At 42.6% G+C, this 23,429-nt stretch overlaps 1 protein-coding gene across 7 annotated transcripts in view; it reads right to left on the bottom strand.

Moving 5' to 3' along the window:
* The window catches only part of LOC104013813 (BDNF/NT-3 growth factors receptor-like), a 219,604-nt gene extending 199,146 nt beyond the window's left edge, over positions 1–20,458 (bottom strand). For 3 of the 7 annotated variants that reach the window (XM_087770663.1, XM_087770662.1, XM_087770664.1), the window contains exon 1: positions 19,314–20,458. In XM_087770663.1, the coding sequence (XP_087626789.1) occupies positions 19,314–19,525 (212 nt within the window). In that variant the 5' untranslated portion in view covers positions 19,526–20,458. The remainder of the gene's footprint in view (positions 1–19,313) is intronic. The other 4 variants (XM_087770667.1, XM_087770666.1, XM_087770661.1 and 1 more) reach the window with 3 other exon arrangements.
* Between the last annotated feature and the right edge of the window lie 2,971 nt (positions 20,459–23,429).

The raw sequence follows: 23,429 nt of genomic DNA on the forward strand, positions 1-23,429 counted from the left end.
CGTCATATTTTTTCCCCTTGTCCTGTTGAGGAGGGAAGAGTGATAGAACAGCTTGGTGGGGACCTGGCAGCTAGCCAAGGTCAACCCACCACATGCAATTAACACTAAGCTCTAGTTAAAGCACCTGCAGAGCAAAAGTGCTCATTAAAATCTTCCCCATCATTTATTATTGTGGTACAGGGATGGAAGAGGAACAGTTGAGTTTTGCACAGGGGAAATGAGTTCATCAAGGAAAGAAGTCACCCCAAAGACACAACAAATAAAGCTGCATTACAGTGTCACTGTTTTCCAGGACACTGCTTCATGGGTTTTAAAACAGGAAAAGGGACAACTTTCATGGTAGTAGTGGAGTTGCTCCCATTTACATTTGGGGGGGGGGGGCTGCCCTAGTCTTATTTCCCTCATTTTGTTCTTAATTTAATCACTCATTAAGTTAATTTTCTCCCTTTCCCAAAGTAGTTGGAATTTTATTTTATAAGGTGTGTATCATGGTTTAACCCCAGCCAGCAACTAAGCACCACACAGCCGCTCGCTCACTCCCCCCTGGTGGGATGGGGGAGAGAATCGGAAGAGTAAAAGAGGAAAACTCATGGGTTGAGATAAAGACAGTTTAATGGGTAAAGCAAAAGCCGCGCGCACAAGCAAAGCAAGGAATTCATTCACTACTTCCCATCGGCAGGCAGGTGTTCAGCCATCCTCAGGAAAGCAGGGCTCCATCACGCGTAATGGTTACTTGGGAAGACAAACGCCATCACTCCGAACGTCCCCCCCCTTCCTCCTTCTTCCCCCAGCTTATATACTGAGCATGATGTCATATGGTATGGAATAGCCCTTTGGCCAGTCTGGGTCAGCTGTCCTAGCTATGCTCCCTCCCAGCTTCTTATGCATCTGGCAGAGCATGAGAAGCTAAAAAATCCTTGACTAGTGTAAACTCTGCTCAGCAAGAACCAAAACATCAGTGTGTTATCAACATTATTCTCATCCTAAATCCAAAACACAGCGCTCTACCAGCTACTAAGAAGAAAACTAACTCTATCCCAGCTGAAACCAGGACAGTGTGGCAACAGGAAAACAGAAGAAAGGGAGGCTACACTTCATTATATTACATACACAAGTGGAAATTAAGAGAAGAGAAACTCATAACAGACCAAAGGACTGTCAGTCCTCTCACATACCGTGAATTTCTGCTTGAACCCCAAAAAGATGTGGGCATGCAAGCTGGTCTTTTGTATTATTACCATGCGAGATCTGTGAATGACCTGTGACATCCCACCAATTGGAAATTAAAATGTTGTACAGATAATACATGGGATGATACATAGCTTATCTCTTCTGCAGACAGAAAACAGTTTCACAGTACAAATCATGCTGTCCAGGAAGGAGGAATCAGAGGAAAGTGCAATTCAGCTGACCTTATGAGCAGAAACATAAGTCTGCTGTGGGAAATCACCTTGTCAAAGAGTCCACACATTTCAAAAGATAACCCCAGTCACAGACAAACTGAAACTGAGATTCACTTGTGTTTTCATAAGCATCCAGAATTAAGAAAAGCCACAATACAGTATGTTTTCATAAACAGAAGGAGTATTTATTTTGCTAGAATAAAACTTGTTTTCACTTTAAGTGTTTCTTGTATTTAAAGGAACTCTGGTGAATTGGAGAAGAAAGTGTATCGCTTTCCCAAAGACAATAAAATCTACCGTAGTTGGTGTTTTAGAGAAATCTTTTGTGTGCCCACATCCCAACAGAAGCTTGAGAATCCCAAGAGGTGGGCTGGGCTTACCTCCAAGCTGCAAAGCTGACTTAAGCTACGGTCTTGCTGAGCACCAGGAAAAGCAAAAAATATCCCCTAACGGGATTCATTGTCTCTTGGGAAAAGTAAAGGCAGACAAAAGACAACACGTGATACTGGACAAAACACGTTACCACAGCATCATATGACATCAATGACTGCTCTGCAGGGCTTCTTAGGATAATATTAACATGGTGCACCCATTGTAATGTAAGTTTCCTATATATTTTGTGCCCTTTGTTAGATTTTTAAATGAATTTGATTTGATCTCTTGGGGTTTATTAATCTATTTTTCATTTGTTAGTTGATTTATGTATTGTGCCAAGTAAAAACAATGAAGAAGTCTAGTAAAGGCTATCAGTCCTTCCACCTGAGTCCTGTAAGTGGATGATGATCTTACTGCCTCTGAATTTGCCCTGAAGAAGAACAGGGGATTTAAGTAAGTAAGTCTTATCTTATCTGTTACTTAGACCTCACCATGCTAAAATACAGTTATGCAAGAAATATCAAAGGTATCTTCCTCACTCTGTTCTCAAGATTCAACCAATGAGCACCCTGCAAGACCAGAAGGAGACAGGAAAAATGCAGAAGAGCAGGAATGAAGGAAAACGGACAGAGAAACACAGAGGAAGAAGGGACTCAGAAGACTAAAGGGTGAGTGAGCCAACAAGGGAAGGCGCCCCGTTGGACCTCTTGTTTGTGAACAGAGAAGGCCTGGTGGGTGATGTGACAGTTGGAGGCCATCTTGGGCATAGCGATCATGAAATGATAGTTTTCGATTCTTGGAGAAGTAAGGAGCGGGGTCAGCAGAACTGCTACGTTGGACTTCTGGAGGGCAGACTTTGGCCTGTTCAGGAGCCTGGTTGAGAGAGTCCCTTGGGAGGCAGTCCTGAAGGGCAAAGGAGTCCAGGAAGGCTGGACATTCTTCAAGAAGAGCAGGCCGTCCCCATGTGCCGAAAGACGAGCTGGCAGGGGAGAAGACCGGCCTGGCTGAACAGAGAGCTTCGGCTAGAACTCAGAAAAAAAAGGAGAGTTTATGACCTTTGGAAGAAGGGGCAGGGAACTCAGGAGCACTACAAGGATGTCATGAGGTTATAGAGGGAGAAAATTAGAAGGGCCAAAGCCCAGCTGGAACTTAATCTGGCTACTGCCATAAAAGACAACAAAAAATGTTTCTATAAATTCATTAGCAACAAAAGGAGGGCTAAGGAGAATCTCCATCCTTTATCGGATGCAGGGGGAAACATAGTGACAGAGGACAAGGAAAAGGCTGAGGTCCTTAATGCCTTCTTTGCCTCAGTCTTTAATAGTCAGACCAATTGTTCTCAGGGTACCCAGCCCCCTAAGCTGGAAGACAGGGACGGGGAGCAGAATGAAGCCCCCATAATCCAAGGGGAAATGGTTAGCAACCTGCTACACCACGTAGACACACACACAAGTCTATGGGGCTGGATGGGATCCACTGAAGGGTACTGAGGGAGCTGGTGGAAGTGCTCACCAAGCCACTTTCCAACATCTATCAGCAGTCCTGGCTAACCAGGGAGGTCCCAGTGGACTGGAGGTTAGCAAATGAGACACCCATCTACAAGAAGGGCCGGAAGGAGGATCCGGGGAACTACAGGCCTGTCAGCCTGACCTCGGTGCCAGGGAAGGTTATGGAGCAGATCATCTTGAGTGCCATCACGCGGCATGTGCGGGACAATCGGGGGATCAGGCCCAGCCAGCATGGGTTTATGAAAGGGAGGTCCTGTTTCACTAACCTGATCTCCTTCTATGACAAGGTGACCCGCTTAGTGGATGAGGGGAAGGCTGTGGATGTTGTCTACCTGGACTTTAGTAAAGCCTTTGACACGTTTTCCCACAGCATTCTCCTGGAGAAACTGGCTGCTTCTGGCTTGGACAGGCATACTCTTTGCTGGGTAAAAAACTGGCTGGATGGCCGAGCCCAAAGAGTTGTGGTGAATTGTGTCAAATCCAGTTGGCGGCCGGTCACAAGTGGTGTTCCCCAGGGCTCAGTATTGGGGCCAGTTCTGTTTCATATCTTTATCAATGATCTGGACAAGCGGATCGAGTGCACCCTCAGTAAGTTTGCAGATGACACCAAGTTGGCCGGGAGTGTTGTTCTGCTGGAGGGTAGGAAGGCTCTACAGAGGGATATGGACAGGCTGGATCAATTGGCCAAGGCCAACTGTATGAGGTTCAACAAGGCTAAGTGCCGGGTCCTGCACTTGGGTCACAACAACCCCATGCAACGCTACAGGCTTGGGGAGGAGTGGCTGGAGAGCTGCCTGGCGGAAAAGAACCTGGGGGTGTTGGTCGACAGCCAGCTGAACATGAACCAGCACTGTGCCCAGGTGGCCAAGAAGGCCAATAGCATCCTGGCCTGTATCAGGAATAGTGTGGCCAGCAGGACTAGGGAAGAGATCATCCCTTTGTACTCGTCACCGGTGAGGCCGCACATCGAATACTGTGTTCAGTTTTGGGCCCCTCACTACAGGAAAGATATTGAGGTGCTGGAGCATGTCCAAAGAAGGGCAATGAAGCTGATGAAGGGTCTAGAGCACAAGTCTTATGAGGAGCGGCTGAGGGAGCTGGGGTTGTTTAGTCTGGAGAAGAGGAGGCTGAAGGGAGACCTTATTGCTCTCTACAACTACCTGAAAGGAGGTTGTAGCGAGGTGGGGGTCGGTCTCTTCTCCCAAGTAACAAGTGATAGGACAAGAGGAAATGGCCTCAAGTTGTGCCAGGGGAGGTTTAGATTGGGTATTAGGAAAAACTTCTTCACCGAAAGGATTGTTAGGCACTGGAACAGGCTGCCCAGGGAAGTGGTTGAGTCCCCATCCCTGGAGATATTTAAAAGACATGTAGATGTGGTGCTTAGGGACATGGTTTAGTGGAGGACTTGGCAGTGCTAGGCTAATGGTTGGATTCGATGATCTTAAGGGTGTTTTCCAACCTGCGTCACATAGAAATATATTAGTGTATTACATTCTGTGGTAAACTTCAACCAGTGTAAAAGAGCTCAGCTCTCCTGAAGTTAATGAAGCAACCACAATTTACATCAGATTAAGATCTGAGTATGAGCAGACCATCTACAAAAAATGAAAATAAAAAAAATATCAGTATTGGTCAACACTTGGAATATTGAAGCAACATAAATTCATAATCTTTCTTCCCCTATATTTCTCTTATTGCATCCCTTAAAAAAAAAAATAACAAAAAGAAAGTTCCACACTTTACTCTGAGCTGGTACTAGGCTGCTTATGGTGAATGATTTTTGACTTTCCATAATTGTACTTCAAGTAGGGACTCAGAAGAACTTTTGGCTAAGTGTAACTACAAATTACTCAAAATAATAACTGTTATTCAATACATTTGTATACCACCCACTTACTACAGAACATGACAATAAAGCAAATTTTACATGGTTGGAAATCCTTGAAGAGCAGACAGATGTATATTACCACAAGCAGGTCAGGTTCTCTTATGCTTCCTTACTTGCTTAACAAATCTTTTTTAAAGTTAAATCTTTGCAGCTATTTCACATCAGTGAGAAAGAAAGAAGTAAAATGACTGTGGCTGTACACTTCAAAGGGAAGCTGTTCTTTTGTTTAATTTAAAGAGAGTTTTGAAATAAAAACTCTTCTCTAAGTGAAGTCTGTTTTTACCTTCTTCACAACTACTCTACCTTGATGTTATTTATGATCAAACATTAATACTCTAAAAGCTCCAGCTTGCAGTGGGTGATGCTGAAAAATGCAATTTGCCTGCCTGTCCTTAAGAATATCCAGCCTGTTCTTTAATTGAACATTTTTTATTGTAGCACAGAAGAAAAACATCCTGACTCATGGCTGGCTGAAGTCACATGAGGAGCTTGGAAGCTCCCACTACACACCACGAAGTGTAGCACCACTAAAATCTGTCAGGATATTACCCAATCGGATCGCACTTATCAGCTCACAAATACCAATTATTGCCTCTAAACCAAACCCTCAGCTGTCTACAATACTATTCACTTGATTATACTATAGCATTTTTGTCTCTCCTTCAATGAGTCATCAGTAAACTATTTTTTATACTTTTAATTTAATGTCCCCTTCGTAAACTACTGATTCATTCTCATAAAGGCATTCAGAATCATATACTTAACAACTGCACATTGCAACCTACAATAACATGCTCATCTTGGCACACTTCAACAACTTAACTATTGAATTATATCACATATTCATATTTCACCACTTCTGCAACATTCTGGAAAGGATATTTTAAAATCCTATGGTAAAAGATTTAACTCTTTCAAATAACTTTTTTTTAAGAGAGTGGTCTTCATTTCTATGCATTATACATGTAAAAAACTGTACAAAGTCAGTGAAGCAACTTTTGAATTATGAAAGAATGAAAAGAAATGAAAGCCATTTCTGTACTTTAAAACAGTTTAGATTCTTTTGTGCTTCAACAGTTCAAAAGAAGATTTCACTCTTAACTTTCAAATCTGACACGTCCATTTTCTTAAACTGAAAACATTTGGTCAGCAGAACTATATCTCCCTAACATATTTTATTTACTCTATTTTCTCTGGATTTATGTACATTAAGGTATACGACTCCATTTGGAGCTATACTGGAAAACCAGCCACATGCTAGTATCAGTGACATAGATGTAAGCAAATAACACTGTAATTCAGCTCCAATAAAGCTAGAAAAAAAAAGTTCTGAAAATTAATAAACATTCCCTAGTGAAATGTTTCTGAACTTCAGGAAAACTTTTTATTCTGAGTTATTTTTTCACCAGATCTTTAGGAAAAAAGGCAGCACACTGCAGACATTGAACTGTCAGTAAATGAATTACCATTTAATGACAAGTCACATATGTCCCTAGTCTACACTACTGTGAGAGCTTTATGTAACATCCACAATTAAATACTACAAAATTCCCTAGTGCTGTATTTTCTTACAAACTCGAATATCAAATGAAATTCATCAAAATATATGCTAAAGCTTACGGACATTTTCAGCACACCTGAGTTGATTTATGGTTATGCATCAAAATCATGAAAAACTTGTAGGCTGGACAAAATATTTGAACTTAGCAGATTCAAATAGGTTTCATTTGCAGTCCTGATGAAACTGTTAGGAAATTCTCATTCCCTAACTATTGTACCAATTGTCTTAATTGTCTCCTGACAAATTCTCAGTAAGTCCTGTGGATTTTTTTGGGTTTGTTTTTGCTTTTTTTTAAACTGTATTTCAAAAAGAGTAGAAAACTGATTGCCACTGTCACAGGCTCCTGAAGTCATACTCCCATTTAGAGCACTTAACCATTAGTCACAGAAGACTATGGGAGATAGAGCTGACAGAATTAACTCTTGGACCTTTCTTTGCAATCACTGACACACATTTTTTTTGGAGCAAATTCTTCACTACATATATCCCACATTCAGATAAGGTACTGTTTAGGACTATCTGGAACAAAGGCCAAGGTCACAGATTAAAGTTAGCTTCAAGAACTCCCTATTCTTGATCTGTGTCTGTTTCAACTGCAAGGAGGCGCCAGGAGTCATTCTGCTCCGTGCCAAGATGCTATGACTATCCAATTAGTAGTATCCAATTAGTAGCATGCAGATGCCATTGGGAATTGCTTCTCCAAAGCTGACATTCTGAACAATTAGCACCAATCCACCAGCTTAAAGCAGAAGAAAGCTGGAATTAAGTAGAGATCCCAGTCTTGTTTTGACACTGCAGGAGTGGATCCATACTCTTGCTTAAGACTGCAACTCCCTGGGAAATGGAAAGCCCATGGTTTGCCAGCTAAGCTTAGTTCACTCCTTACAGTATGCAAACATTAAGGCAAAAGTAAAAATAAATTAATATGACCACAATGCAGAATTTAAGAAAACAGTTACTATATTTAGAAAATGGGAACATGAAATATAATGCACCCTTGGGCTTACTTATACTTTTCTACAAAACACATTTCCCCCACTGTGTATGAAATAATCCCTGCAGACTGACAGGAAGGGGCTTAAATTCCTGTACAGACCCTTTATAATATATACACAAAAAATCACACATTAAATAAACATACAAAAGGAGAACAATGAATGTGGCTGTTTATTAGTTCTTGATAGAGAGTAGACATAAGAGTTTAAAAATTTTCTTTTAAATTTGGCTTGCTAGGAAGAAAGGACATCTTCAAGGAATGAATAAATACAAAGAAATATATGTGACAATTCTTTCTCCTATAGAGTCACCTAGTGCAATGACTTTTCAGAGACTAGTAACACAATCTCTCTTTTGCAGCACTTGCATACACCACCTCTGTAGCTGTCACTGGCCTTGATGCAAATGAGACTGACAAAACATCAGTTCCATAATAGTGCAGTAAGATCGATCCTAACCATCCTTTAGACACATCTTTTCAGGTCTTTCAGTGAATCAAAACATTAAAGCATCTTGGTTGATGTCAAAAACCTTGAATTCTTTTTTCCCCAGGCACTCATGTTGAGGCAGTGACTTTGTAGAAGGGATGTCTTAAGAGTTAGATAAGCACTTGCTGACATAATTCAGTGTGCTTTACAACATTTAAGTCCTTTTCCTATCTTCAAGTTATGATACATTCAGTATTCCCTGACTTATTCAACAGAAGAAATTCCCTCAGAAACTCCCTCTGAAGCCAGTCTTCTTCCCAAGTATATTATTTCCACTGTTTGACATTAATAAGTAGCTTTGTTCAGTTAAAAATTATTCTCTTTTGTAATGTTAAATACTCTGTTCAGTCTTTTCTGATATTCATTGAATCAAGACATGTTTGTACCTGCTACACTTTCTATTGTCTCATTCATTGCATGCAATATACCTCAAGCCAAACAGAACAAAAGGTAGTACTTCCAAATGACGGAATGAAACTGCAAAGCTTAAAGCCATCTATCCAGGAATATCCATCTATATCCTGTTAATGCATTAATTTTGCTGAATAATTTGACTCCTGACATTCTCCTTTCCATAAGCCAGCAAAAATGCTCCTTTTTCTCTTTTTATTTGTCTGAAGAGTCTACATATGGTCATAGTCTCCATTATTTTTTTCTTTGCAATTATTAAATAGAGAACTCAATTTGTAGATATTTTTCTGTTCTTCAAATGATACCATCTGCTGCCTTAGTTCACAACTCATTTCCTAGCCTCTTTCTCAAGACTTGTGAAACATTCTGTGTAGCCCTGACCACAGATCTGTGTCATCTCCAAGCCATATCTTGTCTCTTAATGGAAGACATTTAATTTTCATATTGTTACTAAAACATTCCAAAAGGGCTACAGATTGTCTTTCTATATTTCCATTATATTAACTCTCTTGATGTTTACCTCAGCTTTCTAGGCCCAGAACAGGTTGCCACCTTCTGCATATCAACACCTATATTACCATTTACATTTAACCAATACATTATTGGAGAACATTTCAACAGCATTAAAATTGCTCCTCTGTTAAAGCATTTCAGAGGCACTCTTTATTCTTCCACATTTATGTGCTCTTTACAGTTCCCTATTTCACTTTCTATTATCACGTTTATTTCCATTCCATTCTCTGTCCTGTATAGTCCATTTCTGCTCATTTTAATTGGCCGATCTTTTTAATTTATAGCTTCTTCCACTAGTATTCCTAAAAACAGCACTTCACCTTCACTTGAGGAATCCCATTCTTCACTTAATACAAGCATTTTCTTGCTTGCATTGCATATTTTAGCATAATGATGTGTTTATTACACTTTCTGCACATTTGTCACTACCCAGAGCATTTCTAATACTCATGCTGACTGACATATTGCTGCCACTGTTTCCATAGCTTTTCATATTCCTCTACTTGGTCAATTTAATTTCTGGGAAATTCTCCCTTGCAATGGTACACACAGTAAAACATCCTGCGTCTTTCATCCAGGTTATTTGTATTTCTGTTTGTTTTGCTGCTTGGTATGTACATATTACCTTTTCTAGAGCGCAATCAAATTGACTTTGTTGTTATACTTCATAAAAATTTACTCTTTTGTAAGTGTTCATTTTCTATTTTGACATCATTTTAAGTCTTTGATGATCTCTATTGGTTTCCCTTCAAACTTTGTTCTCATCCTGCATGTACCTCTTTCACAAGGTATTATTTGGTACAATGGTCTTCAAACTTTTTCACTATTTCTGCAAAAGCTGCCTTCTCCTTACCCACCACAATTTTCATGGCATTCTTCATTTACCTTTACAGCTTTTGTCTCTGCCACTGCTTAAGAGCAGACTAATATTTTTCTCATCGTCCAGCCTATTTATCCTTATGGTTTTCCTAATTATGCAACACTGCTGCACACACCCTTCAGAATTCCTCCAATCTACACACCTTCCAGCATTCCCCTAACCCTCAGGATGGGTGAAGCGTTCACCTGCAATTACATCAGATCAAGCTGCCAGTTCAAATAACTACAACTCTTTAGGGTTGTCATCTCCTAAACCTTTCACTTTAGATACCAACTGTGGAGAGCAAAACTGCTTCAAGATAAACTGTTTATTAAAAATCATAATAAGATGCAAAGTGCTGTACAGCAGGCAAAAACTGCATATAAAAGCATACTGAAGAGGAGGGAACAACTGCCCTGTCTCCACACAGACATGAACGCCATGGAGAGTTGCAAGAAATGTTCAGGGCAGGGAAGATCAAAACGATCTTTCTTCCACCTCCTCCCACCTTCAGGACAAGTGGTAACTATTTCTGTAGCTGTGCCACCTAGGTCCATGCCCTCCAAAAAACATGGGCTTTGGGCAACAAGACAGCCACTGCACACAAACACAGACCAGAATCTGCAGTGATGTCTAGTGCTGAAAAAAACCCCAAAAGTTCTATCCAGCACTAATATTTTTCCACTTTGGTATCTTTATGCCACATATGGATTTGTGCCAATTCAAACTGTTTGTAAATCTATTTGAACCTAATGTGAAAAGTTCAAACTTTTGTGTACACATATAAATACGAGGCATATACAGTATTCAAAATATACTTACATTGCAAGACATATCTACGTGAGGTAGAAGACCACAGATTTGGAGGAAATGCTGGAAATAATGTTCAACTATTATCCAGGAATACCAGGTTCAATTCTTCCCTCTTCCTGAGGGAATGTAATCCCAGTCTCCCAAATGATACCATACTATAAAGCAATCAGAGAGGGCAGTCGCAGCCTTACCTGCTCATGCTGTTAAAATTTTTGTCATAATTGAACATTCAGTGGAGCAGGAACAGGATTCAGCTGTCTCACTATACAGATAAGTATCATAGTCACTTAGCTAAACAGACAGTTCTGCTCGCTGACCCAAAAGCATATTTAAGTATTCCACATGAATTTAGGCAACTCTGACAGGAAGAATCAAGACAAATCCACATCTGTATGCCATATAGGACGGTAGTTAAGATGCTGACATGCAAGACCTTGGTTCAAACCCATGCTCTGAATCAAGCAGAGCAACCCTGCACAATACTCTGCTGAAATGGTTTGTTTTGGACCACACAAACAGTTTACTCCACAGCATGATGCTGTTTGCTAGAAGGGAGGTCTTGCTTTTCCCACTCAGTGAACTGTCCCCAAAGTTTTCTTATAGTCAGTGGAGAGAGAGGGGGACGCTTACATCAGATAAGTAAGTAGATTTGCAGTAAGAATCTAATTTAGGCCTTCTGAATTACTTCCTGGAAGAGGCGGACTCTCCATTGCTGGCAGGAGAGTAGCCAGCTGAGTTAAGTGCCTTTGCTACACAGTTCATAGAGACTTGCCAGATTTTAAATGCTGAGGTCTGGGACAGTCCCAGACATGCTTAGCAAGTCCAGCATATGACACTAACAGCATATGCTGTGAAAAGTCCCCCACGCATGCCCAATAAGTCTGACATGCCCAGTATGCACACATGATTTATCTGCATATGCTTGCTGTGCAGTCTGGCATTTAGAAAATCAAACAGTTGTTGCAGAATTATGGGAAAAAGTCACATCCTATATGCTCTTCATATAGAATACAGCATCTGACTGTGTAATATAGGATGTCCATGTTACACAGAATATCTGCTTAATATGGCCCTAATTATTTTTATATGTATGGTTCAGAAATGAAAAAGGTAAAAAAATATTTTGTTTAAATCTAAAACCAAAAGATTTCTGTTGTCTGAAATGCCAAACCAAGATGAAAAAAAAAAAACTTGCCCAGCCCCAATTAGAGTTCTGTCAACAGATTCTCCCATAAGAAGCTTAGAAGTGTTACCATTTCACTGTTTCTGTTTCAGCAATGGACTAACTTTGATTAATTGCTTGTCCTTCTTTTCTTTATACATCATACAAATGTATATAGTGAACTAGTGAATCTAGTACAAGCTTCTGTAGCAATTGCAACTGCCGCTGTTTTGCACATGGAACTACTGTGCAGGTTCATTTAAATATGGAATTATTTGAAATTTTGTAAAACACCCCTCTAAAATACTCAATCTCAACTTCCTCTTGCCTTGACATATTTAGTCTTCACACAGCAGGAAAACACTTGGGATCCAAGAAAAGCCCCAAGCCAAAAATAAATCACATGATGGACTAATAGGCCTCAAGAATACCCCTACTCTTCCAAATTTATAAAAAAAAAAGGCAAGAAAATGCTTGAATCAAAGTTCTTTTCATCCTTAGCATATGTCCTCTAAACTATTCTACATTGGTGAAATGCTAATTTCATTGACGTTTTGCCACCAATTTTAACAAGGCCAGAATTTGAGCCTTGGCTTCCCCTTAAAATAAAAGGTGTCTAAGTATCTTGCTAGATCAGGACCAGTAGGCTTAGCAAAAGGCTGGTTCAAGTCACACCATTTAGAGATTATGATCTTTTAAACTGCTTTTACAAATGTCTTGGGTCTTGTGTCTGCCTTGTTCTACTTTCTCTTAGTTCTGTAAAAAAATTTTGTTTCTTCAGGCCCTGCTTAGAACTAAGGAATATTGACCTGAAATCTGATCTTCAAGAATGTCAGAAACAAGAGTAGCTGACCTGGTATTAAATATATTTAATCATTTCAGCTACAACTGAAACATCAGTCAATACAAGTCATTTTACTCCAGGAAAATTTTTAAAAATATACATAGTCACAATAGAATTTTCATGGCATGGCTCCTTTCCCATAAGTGCATTATGATTCTGTAATGTTATGGTTAATAGTAGCTATATAAGAAACGAGATCTCCATATGCATATTGCAGGGGATGTTAATTTGGTTTGCTTTGCTTTATGTAGTTTCTGAAAACTTAGTCTCACAATCAAAAAGGAATTAAGGCGCATCCCCAATATATTTGATTTCAATAGCAGCTATGTGCCTACATACATTTCTATAAGTAGATCTTTGTAAATGCAAACAGTGTCCAGTAATAGATTGTATTCACGTCCCATGCAGCATAGGCATATGGCTTTCAAACCTCTATGAATTTATTTCTCTATTTGAATTACACATAAATGATAAGTTAATACAAAGAGTGCTTCACTTTTTAAAGGACAGTTTTCAAAGAGAGGTTTTCCAAATATAACAAGCTAAAGATACATTTAACATCAATAAAGTATTGAGAGGGTTTTTAAAGTTCTCTGCTCTATTTTTCATCATTTTTATGCTTCATTACCTACTATACTCATCCAGCTTGGGCAAAGAATTCTACTAGCCACCTTTATTGACATGATGTTAGATATTGCTGCAGTGACAGGTGACAAACACTGGAAAGAGAGAACTGCAATCCAAAACGTACGTTATTTTTCCCCTCTTATTTTAAAACTAATTCAAAATGGAGAAATAAAACCTTTATTTAGTTATGTAAAAGTTTTTGGTTTAGAGTGATTCGAGATCTAGAATCTCAATAGGCTGCTTTCTCTCTTATACTTTCAGCATAAAAATAATAAAGGAAAAATAGAATCTGAAAAATCTGGTAAATGCCATTCTAAAGATATTGGAAGCTGGACTCTGGGCCTTCTGTTTTCTCATTAGTATGGAAAGAAGTGGAAGTTTCATGAAAACATATTCTAGACCAAAGCCTCAAATTCATACAAATTACCTTCATTTTAGTATATAAATCCCAAACCTCTCTTAAAACTCTTGAGTGGCTAAAGACATACAACTACAGGTAATGTCTTGCCAGCCCAATCCTGCACAACACTGAACACCTGAAGGATGCTGCCCTCCTCCAGCAAGAGCCAGCTTGCACTGTCTCAGCCTGCCAGAGACAACCCCAGATAAGTTCCCAAGGAGCCCCATGAGTCCTCACTGACTGGAAGAACAAGGATTAAAACAAGGGATGCAAAAGGTTACCTGAGAGCAAAAAGAAACCAGAATATATAAAACCCTATAGTTTGTGATATTTGGGGTATTTTTAGAGCCTGGAAATTACAAAACTGATTTTCATAATGCTTATTTTCAACTCACCATAACCAACTAAGATCTTTAAAGGAAGATGAAAAAAAATGGACAGATTCCTAAAAGGAGCTATTGTATTACAACTGTCCAAAATCCCTTTAATAATTTGCAGCCCGATGCCTTGCATTTTACTGTAACATTCCAAAACACCAGAAATAAACATTAAATCCAGCCAAGCTGTGCCATCCTGCACAGCCAAAAGTGTTTTCAGGAGGAAGGGAATGGGGGTTGAGAAGCCCTCTTGACAGTTTTAGAATATATTTAATCTACAACAGAGTCTAAAATTATAAAATGAGAGAGACCCATAATACCAACAGCACTGAGCTTCATATGAATTTAAACATGCTTTTTTTTTTTAGCACAGGCTCACATGACTTGTTAAATAATTTACTCTATAAATTACTTATCCTGTCTTATTTATTAACAATTCTAGAGTGCTTTATATAACTGCATTAGAAATTTACTTTGTGGTTTTGAAATATATACACTACACAATCACCTCTCTCTTTTACAAGGGAAGAGCTAAAGTCACCTACTATTTTGTTGAGAAGCAGTTCTTCCTGAAATACACCAAATAATTTCAAACCTCATTCATCTGAATAATCATAAGACAACGTATTAATGACTTGATACTAGAGCTGCCAAATTAGGCCAGGAATATACTTGCACTGCAAGAAGATACTTTGATAGCAAGGACTATGAAGAGTCATATACACTGAGATACACTAACAGTACATTTTACTTAAAGAGAAAATATTAGATCAGGCTTTTTACAAAAAATCCTGAAAACTTTTGAAATGACTCATTTACAACTGTATTAATATTTTTGCTCAAGTGATCTTGCTTAGAATTACTCATGTGCCATTGTACCTATAGTGTATGGATTTAACAATATTTATATATTAATTTTACTCTCATCATTCTTCCTCCTTAGCTCTTGGTTTGAGCTTCAATGGCTGATTTCATGATTTTAACTCAGGCCTCACTTTGGAGTTCACTTTATCTCTAATAACATCAATACTGCAAAACAATTATTATGATTAAGCTGTCTTATTACAATTACAATTACAATTTTAGCACAGGCACATGCTTTCCAGACTGAGACCAGCACATGTCAGCACCCTAAGCAACAGGACAAAAATCTAATCTTATTGGCTGCTCATGGCTTGGACAGGCATACTCTTTGCTGGGTAAAAAACTGGCTGGATGGCCGAGCCCAAAGAGTTGTGGTGAATTGTGTCAAATCCAGTTGGCGGCCGGTCACAAGTGGTGTTCCCCAGGGCTCAGTATTGGGGCCAGTTCTGTTTCATATCTTTATCAATGATCTGGACAAGCGGATCGAGTGCACCCTCAAGTAAGTTTGCAGATGACACCAAGTTGGCCGGGAGTGTTGTTCTGCTGGAGGGTAGGAAGGCTCTACAGAGGGATATGGACAGGCTGGATCAATTGGCCAAGGCCAACTGTATGAGGTTCAACAAGGCTAAGTGCCGGGTCCTGCACTTGGGTCACAACAACCCCATGCAACGCTACAGGCTGGGGGAGAAGTGGCTGGAGAGCTGAAAAGGACCTGGGGGTGTTGGTCGACAGCCGCCTGAATATGAGCCAGCAGTGTTCCCAAGTGGCCAAGAAGGACAATAGCACCCTGGCTTGTATCAGAAATAGCGTGGCCAGCAGGACTAGGGAAGTGATAGTGCCCCTGTACTCAGCACTGTTGAGGCCGCGCCTTGAATACTGTGTTCATTTTTGGGCCCCTCACTACAAGAAAGACATTGAGGTGCTGGAGAGTGTCCAAAGAAGGGCGACAAAGCTGGTGAAGGGTCTGGAGAACAAGTCTTATGAGGAGCGGCTGAGGGAACTGGGGTTGTTTAGTCTGGAGAAGAGGAGGCTGAAGGGAGACCTTATTGCTCTCTACAACTACCTGAAAGGAGGTTGTAGCGAGGTGGGGGTCGGTCTCTTCTCCCAAGTAGCAAGGCATAGAACTAGAGGAAATGACCTCAAGTTGTGCCAGGGGAGGTTTAGATTGGATATTAGGAAAAATTTCTTCACCGAAAGTGTTGTCAAGCATTGGAACAGGCTGCTCAGGGAAGTGGTGGAGTCCCTATCCCTGGAGGTATTGAAAAGATGTGTAGATGTGGTGCTTAGGGCCATGGTTTAGTGGTGGACTTGGCAGTGTTAGGTTTACAGTTGGATTCGATGATCTTAAGGGTCTTTTCCAACCTAAATGATTCTATGATTCTATGATTCTATGATTCTATTAGAGGCACAGGATTTTGGAAATCTGTCTTTTATCCATCAGAAGAGAAAACTGTGCAAAAACAACTAGGAAGGGGAAGAGTGAGGAAGATATAACTAAGAAAAGCACCAGGCAGAAATACTCCTATGTCCTCCCATAGTTTCAGCAGCTGAGTCTCACAGGGCTGATGCAAAAGTGCTCTGGAGGTCTTCCTGCTGATTTCAGTGGATTTGGATGGTGATCCAACTAGGAATAAAGTAATACCTGGACTGGAAAGAGAGTGTTTATTAAGCTCTAAAGTGCTATTTATCTGTGGGCCAAAATAGAGTCAAGGCACCCAGGTACCAAGTGGTGGAGGCTGTTCAATGCGTGGGAAACTGCAGCTGTTATTCCTACCAGCACTATCCCAGCTTTCTCTCCCACTTTTCAGAGCCAAGGGGAAACCTGTGCTGCCCACTCATACTCTGCCTGCTCAGTGTCATCCACCTGGCCCATGGCCAACCCTTTGCACCATCATGGGTTTCACATGCCCGACCCAACCATGCAGTATCCCACCTGCAAAATTCCCAGTGCACATGGCCTTCTTCCCAGATGAGGATCTTTACTCAGGCAACATTCCCAGGGAGTTGGTGGATGTTTTGCCTAGGACTGTGGGACCCACTCCAATCAAGAGCAGGTCATAAGCAATAAATGAAGGATTAGTCTCAAAAGACATTCAGGAAATATAAAGGAATATATTACAAGAAATTGTCTTATGCTTTTCTCACTCTCATTTGTACCAAGAGTAATTCTACCAGAGATCAATGGAATTGTGTTCCTGTAACTACAGAACATATAAAAGAAAAATCAGGCCAGAGGCTTCCTAAATAAAATGCATGCTACAGCCTCTTAAACTGGTTGCTTAGCTAGAATAAACAAGATCTGCAGTGTTAAAAAATATGTTTTCACATTCTGTATCTACCATATTAGAAATGCTTCCTTACATATTTATTATTTGCTGAGTTCCCACAATGAAATAATGTGGCAGCTGCAGGAGTCCAATTTTTAATTTATGTCTGCAAACTAATTAAAGGGCCTTCATGCTTTATGAAAGAGCATCTTAAATACGTGAAATAGTATCTCCTGAGAAATCCAGTACTCCAAATTATTTTTAGATCATCAAACACAACATGCAATGTCACAGAATGATACAGTAAAAATTGAAAAGAAATATAAAGATAAACACAGAAAAAAATAAAACCCAAAAATATCAATGCAAAATGACTGGACATGTTTTAAGTAAGTTGATCATGTCTAGCATATATATTTACATATGCATTTTTTTCTCTGATCTTTTAAACAGAGCTTAAGTTCTAGAGGAAAATTGCTGAGTTACCACCAAATTGAACATATCGGATAACAAGGCTAGCAAAGCTTATAAAAATGAGCAACAATGCATAGCTTGAAGCATTTTTTTTAATTAAACAATCCATAGAATATTAAACAAACATCTGAAACAATAACTGTTGTAACAACTTAAAAAGATATTACTTCATTCTCTTAGGTTCTAAAAATCTACCGAAGGTAGGCCCTATATGAGTAGAAGAAATGAATGTCTCCAGCTTTTTCCCCACACATACATGGGGAAATGCAGCAAACTATAAGAAAATGCAGAAAGGTAGCCCAAGAGCTAGAATTAATCTGAAGTCACACCAAATTTAATGGCATTTTCACATTGTTTCTAAAAGAAACTGAAAAAGAGGAGAAAGGAGAAGAAGGGAAAGAGTTAGAAATCTGTATATATTTTGAAGGGAAATATTCTGTTATCTTTTATATTAAAAATGTCATGGGAAACAATGCAGAAACAGCAGGTGCTGAGGAAGATGGAAATGGAAAAAAACAGCTGTAGAGGGTTTTTTTCCCCATATCTATCATCTACAAATCTGGTATCCAAAATTTTTGCTCAGCAAGTCTTTGCAGCTTTTCTCAGGCAAAGTACATAGATTCCAAAGAGCTGTAAAAAGGATGCAGGACTGAACACAAAAAGCTACTGGATTCCTTTACTGAAATCATTTGTAGTCAAACAAGGTTGGAAATGCCACATGGGAAAAACCAAGCAAAAAAACCTTCCTCACTATTAATGAGGGTTTCCTAATGCTCCAACACTTGCTGAGAGACAGCGCAATGTTCATTCTCCTTACAGCCACCTTATAGGGAAGTGCAAAGCAGGCTCGCGTGCCTATGGCCAGGGCAGGGAAGCTAGTTTGCTCTCCCTTCTATCAGAATGTGCTGCATCGCTTTCTTCCCCCCCCCTTTTTTTTAATAGAAAAAGAATATAAAGTGGAGATCTGAGAGGGGGAATGGCCACCCACCAAACTCTCCATTTGCAGGAATAAACAGAGGGAGCAAAAATTAAAAAAAGAAAAATAAAAAACCTTTCCAAATCTGCTGCCGACGCAGAAGCGAGATTTGGGTGGTGCGCACTCCACCCCACCCTCCCCCCCAGCAGATGTAGGGGCCGGAGGCGGCAGCTCGGCTGCGCGCTTCTGCAACCCCAGGTATTTCCGCGGACCCGCGACCTCTGCGCTGACCTTCCGCTGCGCCGCTTCACTGCCCGTCCCGCTCCCAGGAAATCGTATCGTGGGTAACGTGGATTTATCACCTAAATGGGTTCGAAATGATATCTCTGGGAAGTCAAGTTCAAATTCAATCACACCGGACTTTTAGGCTTCCAGCTGGAACATCAGTCCGCGGAGCAAGTGCATTTCAGCGCAGGGAACTTCCCCTCTGCCCGCCGTCCCCACGTCGCTCCGGCGGCTCCATCCCCGCCACCCCCGCGCGCGGGACTGGGGCCGGGTCGTACTCACATCTCGGTGACATTGTCGCCCTCGGCGCTCCGCTGCGGCACGGGGAAGGAGATGATGCCTGGCGCCGGCTCCGCGCACCAGATCCGCCAGGAGCTGCAGCGGCAGGACGCGGGGCAGCCCAGCGCGCCCCACCGGGAGCCCAGCACCAGGCAGCACAAGCCCCACAGCCGCGCCAAGCCGGGCCCCGGCCGTCTTCGCCGCCAGGACGCCATGCCGCCCCCGCTCACTCCAGCGCTGCCTCGACGTCCTCCACCTACCGCCACTGCCGAGGAGCACGACCGGAGGGTGCGCAGCCTTCGGAACCGCGGGCGAGCACCCTGCGGCCAGAGTTCACATGGACGCACCGCAGCCGCCCTGGAGGATTTGCGGGGCAGCGGGACCAGGCGCTGCTGCGGGACAGAGACGGAAAGGGGTGATGAGAGGCGAGAGGGGCCGCCGGCACGGCACGGCACGGCACGGCACGGCGTGGCGCGGCCCGCCCTAGTACCTGCCCTGGCCCCGCGGGCGGGCAGCGGCGCCGCCTGACCCGCGGCGGTTACCGATGATGCTGCAAAACGCGCGGAGCGGCCGAGACAGGTGGCAGAGGCAGCGCTTCTACCTGCGGGGGCTCAGCCGACTGCTGCCCGAGGTGGAGAAGGAATGGAAGAAACAGCGCAGGTCGCAGCGGAAGCGGAACGCAAGGCGTTGTGCTTGCCGCTTTGCGCACCGTATCCTCCTCCCTCCCGCTGATAATAAAGCAGCCGCAGCTCTTGCTCCAGCCCAAGCCCGGGAGCTGCCGGCAAAGTGACGTGAAGCTGACGTAAAGATGGGCAAAAACTTCGCAAAATGAGCCTGAAATCTAAAAAAAACCAAAACAAACCAACAGAAAAACAGGGACAGAGAGAGACAAAAGCAACAAGGCAGGGAGGAGGGAGGAACTGAGAAAGTGAGAGAGAAGAAAATGAAGGTGGGGGGGGACGGAGAGAGACATAGACACGAAGAGCAGGAGGAGGAGAGGGAGGGAGAGGGACAGAGACAGAGGGACAGAGAGAGGGCCGGGGGGAGAGAGGTGGCGAGGAAGAGAGAGAGAAGGAGAGACACTGAAAGGGAGGGAGAGAGGGAGAGAGATGAGGGAGAGGCAGAGTGATGCAGAGAGAAGGGCAGAGAAAGAGATGGTGGGAGAGACATGGAGAGAGAGAGACAAGCGGGGGGGAGAGCGAGATTGAAAGGGGAGGAGAGATGGGGATAAAGAGATGGAGGAGGGGGAGAGACAGCAGGAGAGAAACAGAGAGAGGTGGGGAGAGATTAAATGGGATACAGAGTGAGATGGGGGGAGAGGGGAAACAGGAGGGAGAGAGAGGCAGGATGAGAGGGAGAGGAGGGGGAGACAGACAGAGGGGGAGATGGGGGGTGAGAGAGATGGAGAGAGGGAAAAAGACGAATTAAGAGGGAAGGAGGGAGAGATGGAGAGACACTGAAACAGAGAGCGAGAGAGGGAGAGAAAAAGGTGGGGGGATAGAGAGGGGGAGAGGGATGGGGAGAGAGGGAGACAGAGAGACAGAGATGAAGAGACAGAACCAATGGGGGAGAGAGGTGTAGAGGGAGGGAAAACCCCACAAGAGAGACAGAGAGAGATTTAGAAAGGGAGAGATTGAGCGAGAGGGGGAGAGGCACAGGGGCAGGGAGAAGAGAGGAGGAAAGAGAAAGGGAGGGGGAGAAAGACACTGAGAGAGAGGAAGTGAGATGAAGGGAGAGAGACATGGAGAGCAAGAGAGGTGGGGAAGGGAGAGAGAGAGGAGGTGGGAGAGAGAGACAGAGAAAGATGGGGAGGGAAATCAAGAGAGATGGAGAGAGAAGGAAGGGGAGGGAGACAGAGATGGGGAGAGAGGGATCGAGAGAGATGGGGAGAGAGAAATGTAGGGAGAGGAATAGAGAGAGAGTCAGAGAGAGAAAGGCGGTTAGGAACAGAGAGAGAGATGCATGCAAGGAGACAGAGAGAGGGAGGGAGCAAGATGGGGAGAGAGACAGGGACAGAAAGGGGGAGAATAGAGAGGGGAACAGACAGGGAGAGAGAAAGCTGGGGGGGGGGGGGAGTGATGGAGAGAAACAGAGAGAAAGAGACCTAGAGAGCATGAGAGAGAGATTGGGAGAGGGAGAGACAGCCTGGGAAGGAGAGCGGACGTGAGAGAGGGAGACAGGGAGAGATGGAGACAGAGATGAGGAGCAAGAAAGAGAGTTGCCCTTTATTTATAGTTGACCGCTGCTGGAATGCATGGAGTTCTGTCTAGGGATGCATGATGAGCCAACTGAGAGCTTATGGCTAAGGATTAAAAAGCAAACCAATAGGCCAGTAGGCTGGGGGTGGGCAAGAGGTTCGGAGGGGACATAGCCAGGACAGCTAACCCAAACTGACCAAAGAGATATTCCATATCATATGACATTGTGCTCAGCAATAAAAGCTAACAGAAAGGAGGAGGAACATTTGTTATTAAGGTGTTTCTCTTCCAAAGCAGCCGCTACACATACTGAGGCCCTGCTTCCCAGGAAGTGGCTGGACATCACCTGCTGATGGGAAGTAGAGAATATTTTTTTTTGCTTTACTTCCACATGCGGGCTTGCTTTTCTTTATTAAAATGCCTTTATTTCGACCCACGAGTTTTTAATCTCATTTTCTGTGAGAGAGTGACAGAGCGGCTTGGTGGGTACCTGGCAGCCAGCCAAGGTCAACCTACCACAGTCTTTTTTGGCGCCCAACGTGGGGCACAAGACAACAGCAGTTTTGAATTGAGCATGCTATAGCTATAGTAGTTATTAAGTAGAAAGCATCTATGTGGCTCACGGAGTTTGCTGGCTGTACTGCTTATCTCTTTATTTTGCTGAGCTTGGGAACATGTTAATACAAACAATGGCTATGCACTTTGCCCTGGCATTGATGCCCTTACCTGTGCTGGGAGAGCTATCTTGTGGATAGGGTGAGGGAATACACCTCCCTCTTCCTATCCAGGACTGATGTGGGTGGTTTTATTGCGCAGGCTCCCGAGGTCCTTGTTCACCCTTACGTGAACTGTTTAATACTACTAATTAACACTGTTGGCTTATTGTCAGGTTTGTGGAATCTGGTGTTGTCCTGGCATAAGAGGAGACAACTTTTAGGTGAGGCAGTACTGACACATGCCCTGAGGCAGCTGGTTCCTGGGTGGTAGGGTGTGTGGAAGGATTTGGGCAGGTGCCTAGGGTGGTCGTCACCTCCCATAGCCTGGGATTTTACACCTGAGCAGGAAAGTAATCCTGGTAAACTGACATGTCACCTGACAGAAGGGTGCCTTGCCTACCCCAATGAAAATCAGCAGCTTCTAGCACTGTACTGGGGCTTGGCCTATGCCTGTCGAGCCACAATTCAGTACTACCAGAGGACTGTGGTTAAGACAGGGACTGAAACCACCTCTGAGAATGCCATGTTTGAGACCAGGATACAAACTACATCCAAGAACATGATAATCGAGACAGGAACCTAAGCTGCATATGAGGACACCATGGTTGAGATAGGGACCCGAGCCGCATCTGAGGACTCCATGGCTGAGATAGGGACCCAAACTGCATCTGAGGACACCATGGTTGAGACAGGGACCCAAATGTCAACTACAATAATTGCCCCAGTAGTGAAAAAGAAACAGTGGACAAGGAGGTCAATGGGTCCATATCACTGATTAGTAAGTGTCCTGGTTTCAGCTCGGATAGAGTTAATTTTCTTCCTAGTAGCTGGAATAGTGCTGTGTTTTGGATTTAGGATGAGAATAATGTTGATGATTGATAACACACTGATGTTTTAGTTGTTGCTGAGTAGTGCTTACACTAGTCAAGGACTTTTCAGCTTCCCATGCTCTGCCGGCTGCACATGAAGCTGGGAGGGGGCACAGCCAGGACAGCTGACCCAAACTGGCCAAAGGGATATTCCATACCATATGACATCATGCTCAGTATATAAACTGGGGGGAGTTGGCTGGGGGGCAGCAACCATTGCTCAGGAACTGGCTGGGCATCGGTCGGCAGGTGGTGAGCAATTGCATTGTGCATCACTTATTTTGTATATTCTTTTATCATTATTATTATTTTCCCTTCCTTTTCTGTCCTATTAAA

This window comes from Nipponia nippon, unplaced genomic scaffold (assembly GCF_047370975.1).
Source record: "Nipponia nippon isolate SJK-2023a ecotype South Korea unplaced genomic scaffold, ASM4737097v1 scaffold_33, whole genome shotgun sequence".
Lineage (NCBI taxonomy): Eukaryota > Metazoa > Chordata > Aves > Pelecaniformes > Threskiornithidae > Nipponia > Nipponia nippon.